At 45.3% G+C, this 23,587-nt stretch overlaps 2 protein-coding genes across 4 annotated transcripts in view; one reads left to right on the forward strand and one right to left on the reverse strand.

The window, feature by feature from the left end:
• Positions 1-369: 369 nt before the first annotated feature.
• Positions 370-15,334, reverse strand: LOC141105657 (uncharacterized). 2 transcript variants are annotated; one of them, XR_012235623.1, is made up of 4 exons: positions 14,567-15,334; positions 10,078-10,150; positions 8,607-9,038; positions 7,200-7,536 (listed from the first exon to the last, which is right to left on the reverse strand). XR_012235623.1 is itself a non-coding variant. In XM_073595634.1 (3 exons), exon 3 carries the CDS (start codon positions 4,514-4,516, stop codon positions 1,886-1,888), a length of 2,631 nt encoding a protein of 876 aa, XP_073451735.1. In that variant the 5' UTR covers position 4,517; positions 10,078-10,150; positions 14,567-15,334; the 3' UTR covers positions 370-1,885. The 2 variants fall into 2 exon arrangements, 1 of the variants encoding a protein (XP_073451735.1); XM_073595634.1 differs by lacking the exons at positions 7,200-7,536; positions 8,607-9,038 and adding an exon at positions 370-4,517.
• The window catches only part of PSTK (phosphoseryl-tRNA kinase), a 35,908-nt gene continuing 27,372 nt past the window's right edge, over positions 15,052-23,587 (forward strand). Inside the window, exons 1-3 of one of the 2 annotated variants that reach the window (XM_073595636.1) lie at positions 15,052-15,353; positions 21,029-21,317; positions 22,481-22,534. In XM_073595636.1, coding sequence (XP_073451737.1) covers positions 15,075-15,353; positions 21,029-21,317; positions 22,481-22,534 — 622 coding nt within the window. In that variant the 5' untranslated portion in view covers positions 15,052-15,074. The remainder of the gene's footprint in view (positions 15,354-21,028; positions 21,318-22,480; positions 22,535-23,587) is intronic. The other variant, XM_073595637.1, reaches the window with a different exon arrangement.

The raw sequence follows: 23,587 nt of genomic DNA on the forward strand, positions 1-23,587 counted from the left end.
CTGTGACTGTTCTTGAATGGCCCAGCCAGAGCCCTGACTTAAACCCAATTGAGCATCTCTGGAGAGACCTAAAAATGGCTGTCTACCAACGTTTACCATCCAACCTGACAGAACTGGAGAGGATCTGCAAGGAGGAATGGCAGAGGATCCCCAAATCCAGGTGTGAAAAACTTGTTGCATCTTTCCCAAAAAGACTCATGGCTGTATTAGATCAAAAGTGTGCTTCTACTAAATACTGAGCAAAGGGTCCGAATACTTAGGACCATGTGATATTTCAGTTTTTCTTTTTAATAAATCTGCAAAAATGTCAATAATTCTGTGTTTTTCTGTCAATATGGGGTGCTGTGTGTACATTAAATGAGGAAAAAAATGAACTTAAATGATTTTAGCAAATGGTTGCAATATAACAAAGAGTGAAAAATTTAAGGGGGTCTGAATACTTTCTGTCCCCACTGTAGCTTACAGCCATAGACATGTTTGTTGCAATACTGGAGATACATGATATACATATATAGATTTTGTACTTGATGCGTTTCGTGAGCTCTGCTCGCTTCCTCAGGAGTTGATATCTAGAAAATAGTAAGTATAGGTAAGATATAACATTCAATGATGGTTGAGGTTAGAAGAGAAGGATGTGGCCTCTGTGAAGCACCCCATGCTCACAATATGGTCAATTGGTCCAAAGGACTAATCCCCAAGGATGACAACGGAAAATGCTCCAACTGGGAGCTGAAAAGGCGTGACCCGCAGCAACCAAACGAGGGCCTGGTGGAGGGCGAACATGGCGAAGAGGGAGGAGGAAACAAATGTGTCCTGAAATGCCCCATTGGCCATATATGTCATGACAGCTGTAATGAAGATGTATATGTATCTAAATCAATTGACAATAAACTCGATAGTAACCTGCGAGTATCAATAATAATGTAAAGTATCACTGTTATATGATGAAGTTCATGAAATTATGGGCGTAGATGCAAACAGGGAGGAGAGAGTGAAGAGGACATATAAAGAGTGTAAAAATGTGAGGATAAGAATGGAAATAGAAAGGAAGAATAGAGAAAGAGAGAAGAAAGGATGTGTCCCTTGGTGTGCCTCATTAACCATAAACAACCATACTAGAAGTAAAATGTATATCTAAGTCTGTTGATAATCACCATGATGGTGGTCTAGAAGTATAATGGTATAGGTATCTTCATAGTGTCCATGTTTTAAAATGAGGTGGAACAAGAGCACAGACAAGGGTACACATAGGGAGGATGAGAGTGAGAAAGACAAGCCAGAGTGAGGGAAAAGAAGCAAAAAGATTAGAAAATATATTGGCAAAGAAGTCCTGCTGGTTGATAAGAGTGTTGTGGAGTGCAAATATGAAAATCACAGGTTGTATGTGCAAGTGCGGTAAAGTAAGAGATCATCATAAATATCTGTGGTGTGCTTACCCCTATGTTGGACCTCTTGCATGTGGGAGGACAATCCAAATGAGAGAAAGAGCGTTCACCATGTCAGATCCCCCAACCCAAATCCCCGAGCGGAAGCGCCAGGCCACGCCCCTAACGCCATATGTAACGTGGCTACGGTGCGAGCCCGCGCTACACCCGCAATCTCAGCTTGTTACCTGTATAGAAGACACCTGGGAGACAGAAATCTTTCTGATTGATAGGGAATCAAATACTTATTTCACTCATTAAAATGCAAATCAATGTATAACTTTTTTGAAAAGCGTTTTTCTGGATATTTTTGTTGTTATTCTGTCTCTCACTGTTTAAATAAACCTACCATTAAAATGATAGACTGATCATTTATTTGTCTGTGGGCAAACATACAAAATCAGCAGGGGATCAAATACTTTTTTCCCCTCACTGTATTCATATAAATAATTATATTTTTTTTATTGTGTGTCCCTTCTTCTCGATTGCCAGGGAAAGTTTTTTTCCCCAAATGCAAAGGCCACGGTGTCTGACAAAATATCAAACAGAAATAACCGATTTGTAGATTCATATAGCTTTGATACTGTCCATTGTTTTTTGCCATTACTGTAAAATTGTCGATAATGTAAAACTCCCTCCATCTCACTGTAAATATATAGTCTTTTAATTACTGCTTGCATGCGACTGATGTTATGGTTGTGATCCAAGATGGCAAGCTGTGATTGTGCCACCATATCGTCAATAAAAAGGTTGTGCATTTTTGAACGATATTTGTGGGCCAGGGCATGAAAGACTTCAAGGCCACCAGTGTGGCAAAAATGCGGCAACTGCTCCAAGTCTCTAAGGAGTCTTTTGTCTTGTACTATCTCCTTCAGCTTACAATGAGCTGCTGACCCAGCCTGTAGCCAGTCGTAGTTGTTCGCCCCTTCTGGCCAAATTGTGGAATGGTGACACGAGTGGTACTGCGACGCAGAAAGCCACTGATGAATATTGGTAGCATGGCAAGCAATCGAAAGCCACTTTTCTTTCAAAAGCTGGGGGTCTTGATCACATGTACTTGCAGACCACAAAAGGTGGTTCTTGGCTGGGACAACCCAGGCGGACAATTGGGCACAGTTTGCTTCTTTACTGGCAGCTTGCAGTTTGCGCTCAACTGATTTTGCTAAGTGCCATAAATCATATTTGTGCTGGATATTGCTGTATTGACTTCTCAGAAACTTTTTAATGCCAGAATGTCTGCCAGTTGTAATGACTTTTACTTTTAGTTTGTCCTTCAGGAGACGATCTAGCGCTATATGAAATGTGTTTGGCTCAAGCATGTCTGGCGATTCTCCTGGCTGGAGTTCCTCGACTTGGAAATCGACAATCTTCTGAGTGTTGATTTCCATGAAGATGTAAGAACAAGATTTTTTAGCAATTCCTGGAGGGTCAGACTGGTCATCGCCAGCCAGTGCAACGGGTTTGTTACCCAAAGATTTTAACACACTGTCTCGATCATTTTTCCAGTGGTGATCGATTGTTGGGAAGACATACTTTTGCTGGTTCTTATTGTGCGTGGATTGAGAAATATTTGGCATGCACAGAAGAGAGAAAAAATCCTTCATTTTTTGAAAATGAGAGCCGCTACAAACTATAGCACCAGAAAGCAATAGATTTCCTACAGGCATGCGGCCAACAAAAGGTTGACTTGCCCACATACGAAACTTGTGATCCTTTGAACAGACTCCCGTGACCACAAGTGCAGAACCTACCAGATATTTTTTTATTCTTCTGACTTTTCCAGTGCAAGTGCTGCTTGCTTTACATCTGCAATTCCAAAGAAGCTCATCTAAACATGAACCAAAAACCAGATATTTATTTTCATGGGCATACGAAATAGGCTCAGCTGAATCTAGAACTGGAAGAAAAGATACATCAGGGTCCTCAGGATCTCTAAACATCTCATCTTCTGTAAGTCCTTTTTGAACCTTTTGATCCTCTTTAACAGACGGTCTATAGTTCTCAATACGACTGCGTGGTTTTGAAATTGAAACTTTTTTAGACTCAGACAAAGATTGGTTCAAAGAACGGGAATTATCTTCCGGCCGTCTACCTTTTGTTGACAGAAACGGACTAGTTGGAGCGGGTTGGAACTGAGTTGAAGAAAGTGGGCTTGTTATAAATTCCTCCACTGATCTGGTATCACTTGGTAGGTCTGGCAGAAAAGTCGATTGTAAGACAAAATTTATGTATTTCTGGTCCTCCTCTATTTTTGTAGTTTCAGCATTTACTTCGAATCTGCTTAGAGATGGTAGGCTTGCCAGGTTGCATTGCACCCCTATAGACATGTGTGGTTTTCGGCGTTCTACTTGCACAATTTTACTTTTCTTCCCAGCAAATTTATCATACTGTGTGCTTTTGTGCACATGAGTGGGACAGTGCTTGGTGACCATGCCTACTGTTCGACGAACTCTTGGTGTATACTTTCTTTTTTGTTTCTGTGTTACAGGCTCAAGGTTTGTAGTGCTGGTTTCCACATACTCACTCAAGGATTCAACCATTTGCTCCATTTGATACTCCTCAACAGACATGAATTCTATGTTCAGAATTTCACTGTCAGTAATGATCTCTTCTGGCTCGGTCAATGAAACAGAAAGCAAGCTTTGATCGTGATGCTGTTCTGTGTCCAGCAAGAGGGACTCTGAGGGCACAGGTTCCTGTAAGGATGGCTCCACAGGCACAGGTTGCTGCGAGTAAGACTCAGAGGTTACAGGCTGCATTTCCTCATCCGGTCTCTTACTGTAAAGATGGTCTACGTGAAGCTCTACGGGTGGTTTTAAATTCATAGATGGCACTGCACTTTTTTTCAGAACCTTATTAGGGCCCCGTACCTCATAGTCATCCTCCTTGAAATGACTGGAGCAGATCCGATAAGCTCCCTTTCTGGAACTGTGAATTTTTGTCATGAGATCTTCCATCATCTCGTCGGCGACAAAGATTTTTTCCAACCAAATCTGTAAAGTATCCCATTTCCGAGGAAAAACATGAAGTATGGTTTCTGCAGTTCTGGTTCTCCAGGAAAATGTACATCCAGGAACTAAACAACTTGGCATGCTGAGGAAGAAAAAAAAGAGAGAGGACAATCAATATAAACTCAAGAATCACAAGCCTATTCTTACTGTACAACATTTCATTGCTGGACTTGTTCTGCCCTGTCTGATGTACTTAATAAAACTTTAAATGATAAACTCAAGAATCACATAATCATCGACTCACAAACTAAAGAGTTTGTGTGTGCACAACATAGCAAACTACTAAACTTTAGAACCCCTGACATGATTTCTAATTATTATAACTGAAAGCCTTTAAAGTGGTTGTGAAGTCATAAAACCCCATTTTTCAGAAGCCCAGAGCCTGTGAACAGCAGTAAATCTTTAGGCTGTCAGCAGATTGGCCTCTACATTTTCGGCACAGTGCCGAAAAATAGAGAACAACTGAGAATGTGCAGAGCAGGGTGAGACATTGGGGGGAGATTTACTAAAATTGTAGCACTCAGAATCTGGTGCAGCTGTGCATGGTAGCCAATCAGCCTCTAACTTCATCTTGTTCAATTAAAGGGGTTGTAAAGGTTTGTGTTTTTTCACCTTAATGCATCCTATGCATTAAGGTGAAAAAACACCTGTCATTGACCGGCCCCCAGCCCCCCATTTTTCTTACCTGAACCCTCGAACTTGTCCCACGGGGACACGCCTTCTCTCTGCTAGGGGGTTCTCGGCTGTTGATTGGATAGATTGATAGCAGCGCAGCCATTGGCTCCCGTTGCTGTCAAATCCAATGACGTGGTCGCCTAGTCCTGCATTTGGCGTCTATGAACGCAAATGCTGGACTCGAGAGCATGCCCGCAAGGTAACCCCCCGGGAGAGAGCTTCTCCCAGGGGGTTATCTAATGCGGGGAGGAGCCGAGAGAGGCGCAGAGGGACCCCAAAAGACCAGGCTCGGGGCCACTCTGTGCAAAACGAGCTGCACAGTGGAGGCAAGTATGATATATTTGTTATTTAAAAAAAAAAAAAAAAAAGGAACCTTTAGTATCACTTTAAGCTTTGACAAAAAAAAATCTGGAAGCTGGTTGGTTTCTATGCAGAGTTGCACCAGATTTTGCACACTCCAGCCTGAAGTGATCTAGCGGGACTTCATTTTCTGCCTAAATTTTAACTTTAACGTATGGCCTGCCTTACTATCTTCTTAGGTACTATTTCAGGTATTAATATTTGTTTTGTTATACATCTATTGCTGTTCAGGCGAAAGTTACAATTTCTGCAATCCGTATTGAAATGTCCGGTTATCCTTATCGTCATCTGTAAGGGCCCTTTCACATGGGTGGACTGATCTGGTCTGCCTGTCAGTTTTTCTAGGCGAACCCAATTGGACCCTCCAGTCTCCTCTATGGAGTGGCAGGCATCAACAGACATGTGTCCATTCACACCCACTGACATCCGATCCACCAAAAGCGGACGAATAGGGATTAATTTCCCATCTGCCTGGCGAATCGGATCAGATGGCAAGGTCATGTCAGGTGTAAATGGACAGGCGGTCCGTTTCCATCTGATTGCCCACAGAGAAGTGCAGGCTGTGTTTGTGTCAGCTCTGCATAAGCGAAACACGCACCAGCCAACCGCCTGCTCAGCAAATAGATTCCCCACCGAGTAGGCAGACTCAGCCCGCCCCATGTGTAAGGGGCCTTATTCTTATGTAAGCAGTTCTGATGACAACCGTCATCTGCAAATCTTTTTATTGTGCTCTTGCAATTAAGAACTATTTGATAGAATGAAAGGTCTGATCATTCCTAATGCTGGCCATACACTATACGAAAAATCAGCCGAACCCATTTTCGAAAAACGAACGTTCGGCCGTTAGCGCAAACGATCACGCCATCAGGTATGTAAAGTTTTTCGAGCGATAAATCCTTTATGAACATTAATGTATTGTTTTTTCGTGCGGTTTTTGCATATAAAAAGAAAGTGTCAAAATGTGTTTGACCTCTGCACTGTGGCTTCCTGTGCTTCATGTATACGCCCAGAGGAGCAACGTACGTTCGCTAGAACAAACCCTGTGCGTAGTAGAGATCTACTGCACCACCTTCAATATGGATGTGGATGAGAGGACCATTGCCATAGTAATGCTTGGAGTGATGGCTATACAGCAAGCAGAGGAGCCCAGGAGCAAAAGGCGAAGGTTATGGAGTAAAGAGTGGCTGAAGAACCGTGATGACTTCTCTCATATGAGATTGGTTCGAGAGCTGAAGGAAAACAATCCCGATTATCGTAATCTGAGGATGCCTGATGAGTCCTTTCAGCTGCCACTGAGTCAAGTGTCACCCCTCATAACAAAAAAAGGACACAGTCTTAAGACCTAGCATAGCAGCAGAGCAGAGACTGGTAGCAACACTTCGTTTTCTAACAACTGAACGAAGTTTTGAAGACCTCAAATTCACCACTGGAATCTCTGCCCAGTCGCTTGGCCACATCATACCTGAGACCTGCCAAGCCATCATAAGAATCATGCAAGACGAATACTTAAAGGTAATGACACAGTGCTTTTATTTTTAACTCTCAAACACTGTACAGCTTGCTTTGTTAAACTTTGAATTTAGAAGCTCTAAACATAACAGTAAACTCAAACTAGTTCATAACATGTCAAACTGACAAAGATAACATCTTTTAAACCAAATGTATGTGACTCACAAAGATGTGTACTGATAATCATGTCCCCAGTTGCTTTGTGGACGACCCTGCTGTGTGAATGGTACGTGCCACTGATGCATTTGTTGAGGCGATGATTGGGTGTGTGTGGTTTTGTGCTCAGCTAAGTGCGTATTTGTGGTCAGCTCCCCCCTTAACCCTCTATTAAGAAGCTGAATGAGTAATGGTTCCAGTAATTGTTTTTGGTCTTCTGACATCCTGCGTATTTTCTTGGCAGCAAATGCACCCAGGTCATCACATTCATCCCTCTTCTGATTTAACGCTGCAGATGCTTGTAGTAGAAAGTTGCCTGTAGAATCTTGTCTTGTCTTTCTCTTTTTGTTCCTGCTTACTGGTGGTGATGTGACAGTTTGTGTTTCATTGCCAAATAGATCCTGTATAATAAAGCAAAATAAAAAAATTGAATCGAGAATTAAGCCTTAAATATTTTTTTAACATATATTTTTACCTTTGCACAGCTACCGGCATCTGTGGAGGAATGGAAAGCAACAGCTAAACAATTTAACGACTATTGGAATTTCCCCAACAGTGGTGGTGCCATAGATGGGAAGCATGTTCGCATAACGCCCCCAGCAAAATCTGGCTCCTTCTATTATAAAATTACAAAGGCTACTTTAGCATTGTCCTAATAGCAATTGTGAATGCAAAGTATGAGTTTATCTTTGTGGACATTGGCAAAAATGGACGAAATTCAGATGGGGGAATATTTGAGAAAACCGCTTTTTTTCATCGTTTAAAAAATGGACTTCTAAATCTACCATCTATCAAGAGGACACAGTGGAAGGACTAAACTTCATATTTGTTGCAGATGACGCATTTGCATTATCTGACCATATGTTGAATCCGTTTGCCCTTAAAAACCTTACACCTGATCAAAAAATCTTTAAATTACAGGTTATCTCGTGCTAGAGGAGTTGTAGAAAATGCTTTTGGTATTATGGCCAACCGCTTTCGTATCTTCCATACAGCAATAAATGTAGCCCCCCCCCAAACAATTGACACTATAGTTCATTGTTGCTGTGGGTTGCATGATTTCTTAAAGCGTACTAGCTCCACCTACATGCCACAATCCCTGGTGGACCGGGAAGATACTCTGTCTGGGCATGTCATGCCTGGTGAGTGGCGTGCCGTGCCCCACCACGTCCCTCAAGTCAACTTGCTCGCCTGGATTATATGCAATATTTTCTGGGTCCTGGAGCAGTAGATTGGCAAAACAATCTCTGAATGATATATGTAAATTTGAGTGGCTGCATTTATCTCTTATTTCAGTACTAAACACAGGTGTCATGTTATATTTTCTTTAAAAAATAAAAAAGAATGTACAAAAAGTACATGTGCTTTAAATTTTGATGTGTGTTGAAATTTTGTATGTATAATCTTCAATTTTGATTTTCTGATCTGTACATATAAAAGTGTATAATAAAAACTAATATGATGACTTTACCTGACTGTCTGCCATTTCCTCAAATGTTCCATCTTCTTCATCTCCTGAAATATTTCCATTGATACTGTCTAAACTTGACACAGAGGGTCGTGCTTCCTCCTGGTCAGTGAGAAAATGTAGACTCTCAAAATACCATAGGCGTGGCACGTATACTTGATCTGCACCTGCACCAGATCTTTTGGATTCATTCATTTTATTCAATTCTTTTTTGAAGATAGTACGCAGATTTGCAATCTTTTTTGGTCACATAGGATATATCTGCTTTGGTATACACAACAGTACATAGTTCCGCTAATTTTGTATACGCTTCATTACGTTTTTGACGGTCTGAGTAGTCTTTGGAGCGCACTATCCATAGACATGGAAGGTCTCGGTACATTTCAAAGAACTGTGGCAGGAAATGTGGCGAGGTAAATTTGTCCACCATTGCTCCTGTAATAAGAAAAAAATGCATCATTGTTCAGTTGCCAAACTACACCTAACAAATAATACCCTAGAACTATTGTACTGGTCTGCTTACCTTCAGTTGTTACGAATCTTCTGTGTATTGGTCAGCGTAGAGGAGAACGAGGAAATCTGGAAGCCGCACACCGGTCTGATGATAAGTGCTTTTATTTTTAAAAGGTGGGTCACAACAGTGTACAGAACATTACAGCAGAAGTGTACAGTTAACGCGTTTCGCAATCATAGCGACTGCTTACTGAGTAAGCAGTCGCTATGATTGCGAAACGCGTCAGCTGATCTCTGTACACTTCTGCTGTAATGTTCTGTACACTGTTGTGATCCAGCTTTTTAATAATAAAAGCACTTATCAGACCGGTGTGCGGCTTCCAGATTTCCTCGTTCTCCTCTGCTTCATCTTGCATCAGCCAGCACCTGGGACTCTTCTCTTGGACGGATTAACAGTTGCTCGTTTCTTTCACAAGCAAGTCTACCGGAGCGGTGAAGCTCTCTCTCAGCCCAGTCAGCTTTTCTGGATATTGGTCAGTGTAATCGTTCGTCTGGTCAGTGGCATCGAATGAGACAACGTTCTGTGTGCCGGAACGTTATATAGTTGTTGGTGTGGACGATTTGTCATGACATTTTGACGTGAACGTTCTTTGGCATGAAAATTTACCTACCGGGTTAAATGTTTTTCACCCATGCGCAGTAGCAACCATTTGTTTTTTCACGGACAAATAACGCATTAACCTTGCAATTTATCGTTTGTTCGGCAGAAGTTTTCCAAACTTGCCGTTCGTTTTTTTGCCACAAAAATGTCACAAATGATTTGTGCCCATTAATTTGCCAAAAAACAAAGTGTCTACATTCGATTTTCGGATGATTTTTTCGTCTAGTGTATGGCCAGCATTACTCTCTGCAAAGCATATGAACATTTTCACCTCCATCTATATCTATATTTTCATCTATCTATGAATATAAGAAAAACTATGACACTAAACAAAAGACTTCTTAATAAACTTTCTCTTACTTGTCTTTAGCTTCAAACAGACCAGGATATTTGCAGGTTCATATAAAGGAAATGTGCAGAAAGAGCAAGCAATCTGAAATGAAAAAACATGGATAACATAAGCATCAGCCTACTAATGCTTATCAAATCTGTAACAATTAAAGTGGTTGTAACCCTAAGAAAAAAAAAAAACAATTCTGTTCCTTTGACCACTTAAAGTGGTGGTCCAGCTGAAATTTTTTTTTTTTAAAAGTCAGCAGCTACAAACACTGTAGCTGCTGACTTTTAATAAGCAGACTTACCTGTCCTGGGTGCCCGCGATGTCGGCCGCCCGAGGCCGACCCGTCCCTCGGCTTTCGGGTCCCGGCGCCGCCATTCGAAGTAAGGGAAACAGGCAGTGGAGCCTTGCGGCTTCACTGCCCGTTTCCTACTGCGCATGCGCAAGTCGCGCATCGCTTTGTGACTGGGGTGTTCCCCAGAAGACAACGCGAGGAGAAGACTGAAGATCACCGCGGTGTAGGAAGTGGCAGATTAGGACGATCTGCCTAGCAACAGCCATTTCAGGTAAGTTAAAAAAAAAATTTTTTTCATTTTTTTTCTCAAGATTTTTAGGAACATTTTGAAGTAATTTTTTTTTTTTTTTTAGGGTGGCCCTCCACTTTAAGGACCAGAAGCATTTGCCCCCTTAATGACCAAACAATTTTTTGTGATACCCAAACAAAGGGTGTGTTCCTTTTTATCCCCCACAAATAGAGCTTTCTTTTGGTGGTTTTTGATCACCTCTGTGGTTGTTATTTTTTGCACTATAAACAAAAAACGATCAACAATTCTGAAAAAAAGAAATATTTTTTACTTTTTGCTATAATAAATATCCCCCCCCCTCCCCAAAAAAAAAAAAAAAAAATTTCTTAATCAGTTCAGGCCAATATGTATTCTACTACATATTTTTGGTTAAAAAAAAAATGTAATAAGCGCATATTGATTGGTTTGCGCAAAAGTTATAGCATCTACAAAATAGGGGATATTTGTATGGCATTTTTATTATTTTTTTTACTGGTAATGGCGGTAAACCGGGGACACACGCGCCTCCAATCGCTCTTAAAACGGCCGACATATGACTGCGATTTTGCACAGCCGTGCCGACCTGCCGCAGTACAACTACGGTGGCTGGTCGGCAAGTAGTTAAGGCATGATCTATAGCACAGTGCTTGTGTCTTGTAATGTCCCTTTCTGTGTTGTAATATACCCGGTTGATCCTGCCCGTTCCTGTGCCCCTGTCTGTGCTGACCATGGTGATTGTGGCTGCTGAGTCATGATACTGTGGCCAGTTTAAGTCCCTCCATCATACAGTTCTATGCGGTGAGTCTCTTCCCCTCCCTCCCTGTCAGTCAGTGTGAGAGCAGTTCTCCTCCCCGTCCCTATTCCAATGCAATATAAAGCAAAAATACTTGTATCCCCTCTGGATTATGCAGTAATTAACTACTGTGTATGTGTTTTTTAACCGCTTGCCGACCAGCCACCGTCATTATACTGCGGCAGGTCGGCATGATCCCGCGTGCCGTCGTAGCTATACTTCGGCTAGCAGGATTAGGATAGCAGGTGCGTGTGCCTGCTACACTGCGGGGGGGGGGCTGATGCTCGTGGCCGACGGTCGCGATGATCGCCGGCCACGTGAGGCAGAACAGGGACGCAAGTGTATGTAAACACCCAAATCCCTGTTCTGTGAGTTTTGGGGTTTTCATGAGCTGTAAGCCATAATCATCACAATTATGACAAATCACGGCTTGAACTATCTTGCTTTGCATGTAATGAGTCTATCTCATATATTAGTTTCACCTTTTGCATTAGTGAAATAAATGAACTTTTGCACTAATTTTTCGAGTATCATCACCTGTGTGTATATATATATATATATATATATATATATATATATATATATATATATATATATATATATATATATATATATATATATATATATATAAAATCAACAATAAAAACAATATAGATGTAAATGCACAGTCCCATGATAGGATCAGCAATATAAACGTATTGATGAAAACACAATAGTTCAGTACAAAGATGTGCACAAAAATTTGGTGGTGACTGGAAAAGTGAAGCTTGATCCAGTACAGAGCTCCAGAATCTTCCACCGCACCCCCCGTGTGAAATGGACACTCGCCGGAAAAACTTCCCGCCGCTACAGCAGCAAAACACGCACTCAGTGTAGATTCGTCATCTGTTGTGGGGAAAGCTGTTCAGCAACTCTCACCATCCAGATGTAGCTGTAGCAAATAAAGCTCACCGGGAGCCAGATGAAGTCTCCATAGTATAGTTTTTATTAGATTTGTATTTTAAACGCCTAAATAAAATGAATTAAAAAAAAAAAAGCATAGAACAATGGGTGCCACTGCCGACCCGGTATCGGACAGTGGCCTGACGTCAGCACTAGTGACGGCTCCCCGACACGTTTCGTCCAATAGGACGTTATCAAGGGATCCTCTATTGTCAGACGTCCAACTAGCTCATATAGCCTGTTTCTGTGAGCTGTGTGAAGAGGGGTGTGTCCCTTCCCTCCAATCAGAGGTCTCCTCACTGAGCTCCTTGCAGAGTGACGTCACCTCTCCGCCCCATTTTTTTTTGACAGCTCAGACATTCTGTATAAATGTAGCACTTTCAATGGCTGTAGAAAAGAAAAGGAGAACACCTCCAGGTAGCCATTTTGCATTTTACAGCGCATAAAAGATCTTTTATAATAACATTAAATTACAATAATCCAAAGACATGCTGGTAGGTTAATTGGATCCTGTCTAAATTGTCCCTAGTATGTATGAATGTGAGTTAGGGACCTTAGATTGTAAGCCCCTTGAGGGTAGGGACTGATGTGAATGTACAATGTATATGTAAAGCGCTGCGTAAATTGACGGCGTTATATAAGTACCTGAAATAAATAAATAAAATATGACTTGTATCACAGTTGTATACACTATTATTTTTTATTTGCTATATTTTTTTTCATGAAAGTGGAGTTACCCTTTAACCACTTCCCGCCCGCCATATAGCAGACTATTGTGCGCAAAGTGGTTAAGTTATCCTGACTGGACGTCATATGACGTCCAGCAGGATAAACCGCGGGGGGCGAGGAGCGTGGCGATCGTTGGTGTGGAGTGTGTCAGTCTGACACACTGCATCTCCGATCTCGGTAAAGAGCCTCTGACGGAGGCTCTTTACCACGTGATCAGCAGTGTCCAAATCACAGCTGATTAGCGTACACAGGAAGAGATGTTTATCCGCTTTTCCTCCACTCCAACTAACAGACGTGAGTAGAGGAGAGCCGATCGGATGCTCTCTTGACAGGGGGGGTTCTGCTCTGATTGATTATCAGTGCAGCCCAGGTATGCCCACCCAGGACCACCAGGGTTGCCCATTAGAGGTGCCAGTCAGTGCCCATAAGTAATGCCTGCCAGTGCCTCCTATCAGTGCCCACTATCAATCCCTATCAGTACTGCATATCAGTGCCACCTTTAAGTGCCCATCAGTGTCGCCTATCAGTATCACCTATAAGTGCCTATCAGTACTGCATATCAGTGCCACCTATCAATACTGTATATTAGTGCCCATCAGTGCTGCCTAACAGTGCCAACTATAAATGCCCATCAGTACTGCATATCAGTGCCACCTATCAATACTGCATATCAGTGCCATTTATAAATGCCCATCAGTAGTGCATATTAGTGCCACCTATAAGTGTCCATGAGTGTCACCTATCAATACTGCATATTAGTGCTGCCTATCAGTACCACCTATCAGTGCCAACTATAAATGCCCATTAGTAATGCATATCAGTGCCACCTATACATGCCCATCAGTACTGCATATCAGTGCCAATCAGTACTGCCCATCAGTGCTGCCTAACAGTGCCAACTATAAATGCCCATCAGTACTGCATGTAAGTGTCACCTATCAATACTGAAGATCAGTGCCATTTATAAATGCCCATCAGTGCCACCTATGAGTGCCCATCAGTAATGCATATCAGTGCCACCTATCAGTGCCACCTATAAATGCCAATCAGTACTGCATATTAGTGCCACCTATCAGTGCCCATGAGTGTCACCTATCAATAGTGCATATCAGTGCCAATCAGCACTGTATATCAGTGCCACCTATAAATGTCCATCAGTACTGCCTATCAATACCACCTATCAGTGCCAAATATAAATGCCCATCAGTGAAGGAGAAAACTTATTTACAAAATTGTATAACCAAAACGAAGAAAAAACTTCGTTTTGGTTATTTTTTTATTTGTTTGTTAGCAAAAAATAAAACCCCCCCAGTGGCGATCAAATAAAAATCGATGGCACCCCCTGTGTTCTGCTAAAGAGCGGTGCGTTTTGCCTGCCGGTTGGCGGGGGGAAGACAGGCGATTAGGCGCACATATGTGGCATTAGGCTTGTCGCCGTACGAAATAGTGATCTGATTGGACCCTCTATAAAAGAGATATACTCACTGCAGACGGCGTGCACGGTGCAGGCGATGGGCTCAGCGCTGGGCCTGCGGGTCACCAGGCCGGTGTGGGTGGAGCTTTTGGTACCGAACCGCGTTCAGGCAGCGCGGAGGAAGGTTATTACCAGCGGGGATGACAGCGATCGCCTCACCCACCCCTCCTCCGCTCACACACACCTTCACTGTTCTGGGTGACAACCCTGAAGCAATTTCACTGCTTTAAAATTCCCGTTGTCACCCTACTGAAGGAAGTTGAAGGGAAGCAGATTTATTGTCAGGCTCCTCCAGGTCTCTTTGTAGATTATTTTAGGGGGGCACTTTGGGGACCGGAGCGTGACTTGGGACCACAACAGGAAGCCCTACATCACAAATCGAATCTTACTTCATCCCTACGTAGGCGGCCACCATACTTTCCTGCCATCCCATTAGCTGGACCGGGCGCGTCACCATAGCGACAGGCCGGCCCCTCTCGCCGTGTGGGCGTGGCCGAGCGAAGTCAATAGCCCGCAGAAATGCCAATCATCCCTCCGGCGCACGCGCACTGCAGGACACAGAGCGTCAGCATGAGCGCGCGAGAGAGAAACTGGCCAATGGGGTTGTGCATACTGTGCGGTCTGCCAGGGGCTGGGAAGTCTGCCTTGGCAGCCGCGCTGAAAGAGAAGGCGAGCCCGGCGCGCACCATTGTCTCCTTGTCGTACGACGAGATCCTCGCGGAGGAGGCTTTCGAAGGAGAACCGCTCCGCGAGTCTCGCGAGGTTTCCTGCCAGTCTCCGGAACCGGGCGGAAGAGAAGTGAGTGAACTGACCAATGAGAAAAAGCGACGTTTCCGCCTGTCAGCCAATCAGGGCTTATGAAGCAGTCACCTGCTCTTTCCCAGACTAAAGATGGCGTTTGCCAACTTATTATGAGTCTGTGTGGCCAGCTGGTGTGGGCAATATGCACAAACAGCTGAGGAACATTGTGTATGCTTCTGTTTACGGCCAATTCACGTCATTTTATATTTATATTGCTCAGTTTAAAGTGTTACAAAAACCCACAATAGTAAAATCACTCTCTATATGCATTAAAGCATGCTTTGTGTATCCAGCTTTAGTCAGCTAAATACATTCCAGGTACATTCACACAACTGATGTTCCACATCTTAGTTTGATTTCATTCTAAAAGCAGCCACAGCTAGAGTAAAAAGAGCCAATCCCCTGTCAGCAGGGGCAGAGTGCATAGTTGCCAACATTGTAAAAAAAAAAATGTGGGACACTTTTGTGGCTGTAGGCGGAGCCGTACAATAATTAGGGGGCGGGGCATTCGTTTGTAGGCGTGACTTAGGAAAAATATACAAGTGCGGCGTGCAAAGCATGGGCGTGGTTTACGTGTCATACTGGGCATGGCCTAAATGGGCGTGGCTCAAGAGGGTGTGGTTAGAGTCTGAGATGAATGAGGGATGGAGAGGGAAAGGGGGAGAGGGAAATGACGGGACAGCAGCCCCAGATCCTACACAATAATAGAAATGTGTGTATCCTAGAAAGTTTAACAATCAGCAGGTAAAGATACTCCAAACACCTGGTGTTAGCACTTCAATCATCCCGGCACCATGGTTGTTATGGTGTCAGGATGATTGAAGCGCATTATTTCTATTATTACATTGTAATATAAAATGAAATCATTCAACTCACCATAATGCAGAATCAGTGGGAGCCCCGAGTGTGTCACTAGCCACGTCGCCTGCCACCAGCCGTCCGTCCTTGCATCAGGTGTCCCCAGCGGAGCCCCCCCTCACATCAGGTGCCCCCAGCGGAGCCCCCCCTCACATCAGGTGTCCCCAGCGGAGCTCCCCCTCACATCAGGTGTCCCCGGCGGAGCCCCCCCTCACATCAGGTGTCCCCGGCAGAGCCCCCCCTCACATCAGGTGTCCCCAGCGGAGACCCCCCCACATCAGGTGTCCCCGGCAGAGCCCCCCTCACATCAGGTGTCCCCAGCGGAGACCCCCCACATCAGGTGTCCCCGGCAGAGCCCCCCTCACATCAGGTGTCCCCAGCGGAGACCCCCCCACATCAGGTGTCCCAGGCGGAGCCCCCCCCTCACATCAGGTGTCCCCGGCAGAGCCCCCCTCACATCAGGTGTCCCCAGCGGAGACCCCCCCACATCAGGTGTCCCCGGCAGAGCCCCCCTCACATCAGGTGTCCCCAGCGGAGACCCCCCCACATCAGGTGTCCCCGGCAGAGCCCCCCTCACATCAGGTGTCCCCAGCGGAGACCCCCCCACATCAGGTGTCCCCAGCAGAGCCCCCCTCACATCAGGTGTCCCCAGTGGAGCCCCCCCCTCACATCAGGTGTCCCCAGCGGAGCCCCCCCTCACATCAGGTGTCCCCAGCGGAGCCCCCCCTCACATCAGGTGTCCCTGGCAGAGCCCCCTCTCACATCAGGTGTCCCCAGCGGAGACCCCCCCACATCAGGTGTCCCCAGCAGAGCCCCCCTCACATCAGGTGTCCCCAGCGGAGCTCCCCCTCACATCAGGTGTCCCCAGCGGAGCTCCCCCTCACATCAGGTGTCCCTGGCAGAGCCCCCTCCCACATCAGGTGTCCCTGGCAGAGCCCCCTCTCACATCAGGTGTCCCTGGCGGAGCCCCCCCTCACATCAGGTGTCCCTGGCGGAGCCCCCCTCACATCCGGTGTCCCTGGCGGAGCCCCCCCTCACAACAGGTGTCCCTGGCGGAGCCCCCCCTCACATCAGGTGTCCCCAGCAGAGCCCCCCCTCACATCAGGTGTCCCCAGTGGAGCCCCCCCTCACATCAGGTGTCCCCAGTGGAGCCCCCCTCACATCAGGTGTCCCCAGTGGAGCCCCCCTTACAAATTCCCACAGCGGTGCGCCCCCCCTCCCCTACCTCAGAGGTGTCCGCCGGTGTCTTGTCGAATACCGCATGGCAAAACCCCCGCCCCTTTCCATAACAGACTGGCAGCAGGGCGGGGGTAGGTGGGGTGAGGCAGAGCGGGGCAGAGGGTGGGCGGCGACGGAGGAGCTCCATCTAGCCCCCCCCCCCAGCCGTCTTCCTGAGCTTCTTCAAGATGGTGGCCGGCGGCAGACCTCTAGCGGCGGCGGGCGGCGGCGAAAATCAAAAACTGGATTTCTCGGGACATTTCCCGGGACACCAAAAATTCGGGAATGGAGTGTAAGTCCCGGGAATGTCCCGGGAAATCCGGGACAGTTGGCAACTATGAGAGTGGGGCACTTTCTCTCTGTGGAAGCAGAGGTCTCTCTGCAGAGGTCCACCACACTCCCGCCTGAGCCAGAGCTCTGCTGGCAGCTTGAGCTGGAATGATTGCTGGAGCTCTGACTCTGAGAGGGTAATCCAGACCTCTGCGGAGAGGTTGCTGCTTCCACATGAAGCACAATGGTCCCCACTGCATCTGCTAGCAAAGGGAAAGGATTTTCTACTTAGGCTTTACCTATTTTTAGGGCTCGTTCCATAAGCCCAACATAGCAGCCAGAGAGGGGGGTTGTACACATAACACAGCAAAAATTCTACAGGCCATGACCTATCAGGCCACGGTAGAGGCTTTTAGGGGTTAAAAAATGTCCCTGAGGAGGTGACCTATCGCCTTCCAGTTGCCGTTCTGAAAAGCTAGCCACCATGGATTTCTTTTCAGAGGGGTGTCAATTACCGTCACCAATGCACCGTTTAGGAGATATTCACTGTATCTGCGTGTACCAACGTCACCAGCACATGAAGAAAGGCTCGCTCGTGCTGTTTCTTCAGTAGCCGTGCCGTGACCGGCGGCATGCGGGGCAGTGACATCATCGCAGCTCCCCTTACCTGCACAGGCAGTTTTTTTTTTTTTTTGGTAAAGGTGAACTCATCCTTTAAACTTACCTACTGGCTCTAAACCCCCCATTCACACTTAACCACTTCAGACTCGAAAGACGGCTACAATTACATAGTAGGTGAGGTTGAAAAAAGACATCCAACCTATGTGTGTGATTATGTGTTAGTATTACATTACATATCCCTGTATGTTGCGGTGATTCAGGTGCTTATCTAATAGTTTCTTGAAACTATCGATGCTCCCCGCTGAGACCACCGCCTGTGGAAGGGAATTCCACATCCTTGCCGCTCTTACAGTAAAGAACCCTCTACACAGTTTCCAGTTAAATCTCTTTTCTTCTAATTTTAGTAAATGGCCACGTGTGTTTTTAAATTCCCTTTCGCAGAAAAGTTTTCTCCCTATTGTGGGATCACCAGTACAGTATTTGTATATTGAAATCATATCCCCTCTCAAGCGTCTCTTCTCCAGAGAGAATAAGTTCAGCGCTCGCAACCTTTCCTCATAACTAATATCCTCCAGACCCTTTATTAGCTTTGTTGCCCTTCTTTGTACTCACTCCATTTCCAGTACATCCTTCCTGAGGACTGGTGCCCAGAACTGGACAGCATACTCCAGGTGCGGCCGGACCAGAGTCTTGTAGAGCAGGAGAATTATCGTTTTATCTCTGGAGTTGATCCCCTTTTTAATGCCAATATTCTGTTTGCTTTGTTAGCAGCAGCTTGGCATTGCATGTCATTGCTGAGCCTATCATCTACTAGGACCCCCAGGTCCTTTTCCATCCTAGATTCCCCCAGAGGGGGATCTCAACTTCCATGGACGCCCTCCCAGAACCAGGCCCTCCATGTGCCCCCTGGGGTGTGTATCTGGTGTGCTCTGTGATCACGGAAAAGGGCCAGTCATAGTGGCCCTTTACCATGTGATCTACTGTGTCCAATCACAACTGATCACATGTAAACAAACTTGGCGGTTATCAGCATTCCTTTCCTCATGGAGAGGTGAGTCAGTAAATTACAAGTGTGACGGGACATTTACACCAATAATCAGTATCTGATCATCACTGCCTCCTCATCAGTGCAGCCTATCAGTGCCCATCACGACCTCCTGATTAGTGCAGCCTATCAGTGCCCATCACTGTCTCAGTGCAGCCTATCAGTGCCCATCACGGCCTCCTCATCAGTGCAGCCTATCAGTGCAGCCTATCAGTGCCCATCACGGCCTCCTCATCAGTGCAGCCTATCAGTGCCCATCACGGACTCCTCATCAGTGCAGCCTATCAGTGCCCATCACGGCCTCCTCATCAGTGCAGCCCATCAGTGCCGTCTCATCAGTGCCCATCACAGCCTCCTCATAAGTGCAACCTATCAGTGCAGCCTATCAGTGCCCATCACTGTCTCCTCATCAGTGCAGCCTATCAGTGCCCATCACGGCCTCCTCATCAGTGCAGCCTATCAGTGCCCATCAGTGCCCATCACAGCCTCCTCATAAGTGCAACCTATCAGTGCAGCCTATGAGTGCCCATCACTGTCTCCTCATCAGTGCAGCCTATCAGTGCAGCCTATCAGTGCCCATCAGGGCCTCCTCATCAGTGCAGCCCATAAGTGCCCATCATGGCCTCCTCATCAGTGCAGCCTATCAGTGCCGTCTCATCAGTGCCCATCACTGTCTCCTCATCAGTGCAGCCTATCAGTGCCCATCACGGCCTCATCAGTGCAGCCTATCAGTGCCCATCACAGCCTCCTCATCAGTGCAGCCTATCAGTGCCCAACACGGCCTCATCAGTGCAGCCTATCAGTGCCCATCACGACCTCCTGATCAGTGCAGCCTATCAGTGCCCATCACTGTCTCAGTGCAGCCTATCAGTGCCCATCACAGCCTCCTCATAAGTGCAACCTATCAGTGCCCATCACTGTCTCCTCATCAGTGCAGCCTATCAGTGCCCATCACAGCCTCCTCATCAGTGCAGCCTATCAGTGCAGCCTATCAGTGCCCATCACTGTTTCCTCATCAGTGCAGCCTATCAGTGCCCATCACTGTCTCCTCATCAGTGCAGCCTATCAGTGCCCATCACGGCCTCATCAGTGCAGCCTATCAGTGCCCATCACTGTCTCCTCATCAGTGCAGCCTATCAGTGCCAATCACGGCCTCCTCAACAGTGCAGCCTATCAGTGTCCATCGCGACCTCCCCATCAGTGCAGGCGAAATGTTACTTATTTGCTAAATGTTTTACCAGAAGCTAATAAAAACAAGTCTTTTTTCGTTGGCTCCTGCTGCTGTCAATCAAATCTTGTGCGGGGGGGCAGGGGCGAGCTGCGCTGTATGTCAATGTACGCACACAGCCCAGCTTATGTTAGAGCGTGCATAAGTGGCCCCCCCCCCATAGTAAGCGACTTGCTAGGGGGGCATTCAGAAGGGAGAAGGAGCCGAAAGTGCCAGTGAGGGAGAATAGGAGGCTCCGGGTTGCTCTGTGAAAAACCACTGAACAGGGTAGGTAAGTATGACATGTTTATTAACAAAAAAAAATAAAAATAAATCTTTACAATCACTTTAAAAAGTATAAAATGCTAAAAATGTAAGTTGTAACTTTTTTTTCTAAATGCATTAGCTGTCCAGCTCACAATATATATGTAATAAATGCCTTGTATCTTGCAGCATTCCCTATGGAAGCAGTACCGCCAACAACTCCTGCAGTGCCTGGAGCATCTTCTAGTGTCCATGTCCAGCCGCACTCCTCTACAAGCCCCCAGTGACGTCAAAGACAGTTTGTGGAGACGGTTTTGCCAATGCCTGGCAAGTCAAGGACTAATCTCTGCCTCAACTTCGAACTCGGGGTTCCAGCATTTTTGTATTAATCCGGTACATTTTCCTTTGTTCTTCATACTAGATGATAATTTCTACTATCAGAGCATGCGGTATGAGGTGTATCAGCTGGCGCGGAAGCGTAAGTACTTTCCATTCTTTACTGGCTTTCCAGATTGGACATTCTATCCTCACAAGCTCTATATTGGTCTCTATAGCTTGGTCACACATCCAGTACAAGGGTGCTTTGAGTTTGTTTGCTTTGAGCTATTGTCCATGGTATGGGAAGAAGTCAGGAGGCCTCAAAGCTGCTTTGTCCAAATTCTGGAGACAGTAGATTGGTGGGACTCCAAGTGGGAATCGGGATAGGATAGAAGATCTGATTCCCAAACAAGGAGAAGCCTTATGCCGCGTACACACGAGCGGACTTTACGGCAGACTTTGCCCGGCGGACGGGATTTCGTCAGACAATTCGATCGTGTGTGGGCTCCAGCGGACTTTGTTTTCTCAGAAGTTGGACGGACTTAGATTTGAAACATGTTTTAAATCAATCCGTCGAAATCGAGTCCGGTCGAAAAGTCCGCTCGTCTGTATGCTAGTTCGACGGACAAAAAGCCACGCTAGGGCAGCTATTGGCTACTGGCTATGAACTTCCTTATTTTAGTCCGGTGTACGTCATCACGTACGAATTCGACGGACTTGGGTGGATTGTTTGCAGGCAAGTCCGTTCATTCAGAAAGTCTGTCATAAAGTCCGTCAAAAAGTCCGCCGGGCAAAGTCTGCCGTAAAGTCCGACCGTGTGTACGGGGCATTAGGTTTATTCACTTTGAGATGGTGTCCTAGGTATGAGCAGATGATATGGGGTCTCCAAGCTTCTCCTTTATAAACTCTGCAGACAATGGATTAGCGAGATATGGAGAGGGAATTGAGGTAGACGAGAAAGTCCCATTCAAGAACAAGGATAGACTTCGGTTTATTCACTTTCAGCTCATGTATCTGGTATGGACAGAGGATTTGGAGCTTCTCTGTCTAAACTCTGCAGATAGTGGACAAGATTTGGAGTGGGAAAATATAGAGATGTGATTCACTGTATGTGGCACCACGTCCAAGAGAAATTACAAAAAAGGAGAGGAAAATAATTGATGGACTTTAAAGGTGTCACTATGGTCCCAAATTGAAAAAAGAAATTGCTCACATATGTATATATAACATTTACATTTTTATTATGAAAAATATAAAATTACATATTAAAAACAATATGAAATATATGCATGCTGTCTAAATATATCTCCCCCATGTGTATAGATCACAAGGCTACACAGAGACACCTGTATGGATTGGCCCACAAGTCAATCACAAGTAAGATATGAGGTAATCCTGCACATGGATGTAGGGGCCAGCTCCAGAGTCGCTGTGGTAACACCAATAGATTGCTACGCGTTTCGCCAAAGGCTTCTTCAGGGGATCCTGTTACTGGGGGATATACCATAATTAGCATCTATAAATTTATTGAGTATAGCCTCAAATAAGGACACCTAAACCTAGGCATAGAAAAGTACCATCATCCAAAATGATATAGGAAAACAAGGGGAAGAGTAAGAGCGTGAAGGTAGCTGCTGAGGCTAGCCACACGAATGCTTGAACCCCCAATATTAGTAATGGACTATCTCGGTACTGATCAATACAATTACAATTCTTAAATAAAAAATTCATTTATTACATATAAAAAAGTGATAAGGAAAAGACATACAAAAATCTCATTAAAATGATTGCATATACAATCTACAAATACTCAGAGGTCATTTTTGAGCGGCCGGGTTTTCTACCTGGCAATTGATCTGTTGGGTAAGCGATTTTCCTCTGTTTTTTGCTGAACTGTATTTATCTACCTGATGTTGTCATATATTTTCGTTTGTTGTTTTTGTGTTTCATCTGATTACTTGTCTTATAGATTACTCTTCCTGACGAAGAGGTGTTTGAACCGTGAAACTAGTTGAGGTCTGGTTAATCTATGGGAAACACTTCACCAACAGATACTTCTAGGGGAAACCTCCTGAGTATTTGTAAATTGTATATGCAATCATTTTAATGAGATTTCCGTATGTCTTTTCCTTCTTTCTTTTTGTATATACTGTATTTATTGGCGTATAACACTCACTTTTTTACCATGAAAATCAGGTGCAAATAGCGTGTGCGTGTTATACGCCAATACTTCAATTTTAGCTGCCTCGGAGGGGACAAGGAGGGGGGCGGGAGGAGCGCTGTCAGATTACATACAGTGAGAATCTCCAGTTTACTTGGCAGCCACTGTAATAGGAAGTCCTGTCTCCTGGGCCGCCATTGGACCACTGTTCTGTCTATCATAGGAGATTCTCTTTGTATGTAATCTGTCGGCGCTCGTCCCGCCCCCCT

This window comes from Aquarana catesbeiana, linkage group LG08 (genome assembly GCF_042186555.1).
Source record: "Aquarana catesbeiana isolate 2022-GZ linkage group LG08, ASM4218655v1, whole genome shotgun sequence".
In the NCBI taxonomy this organism is placed as follows: Eukaryota; Metazoa; Chordata; class Amphibia; order Anura; family Ranidae; genus Aquarana; species Aquarana catesbeiana.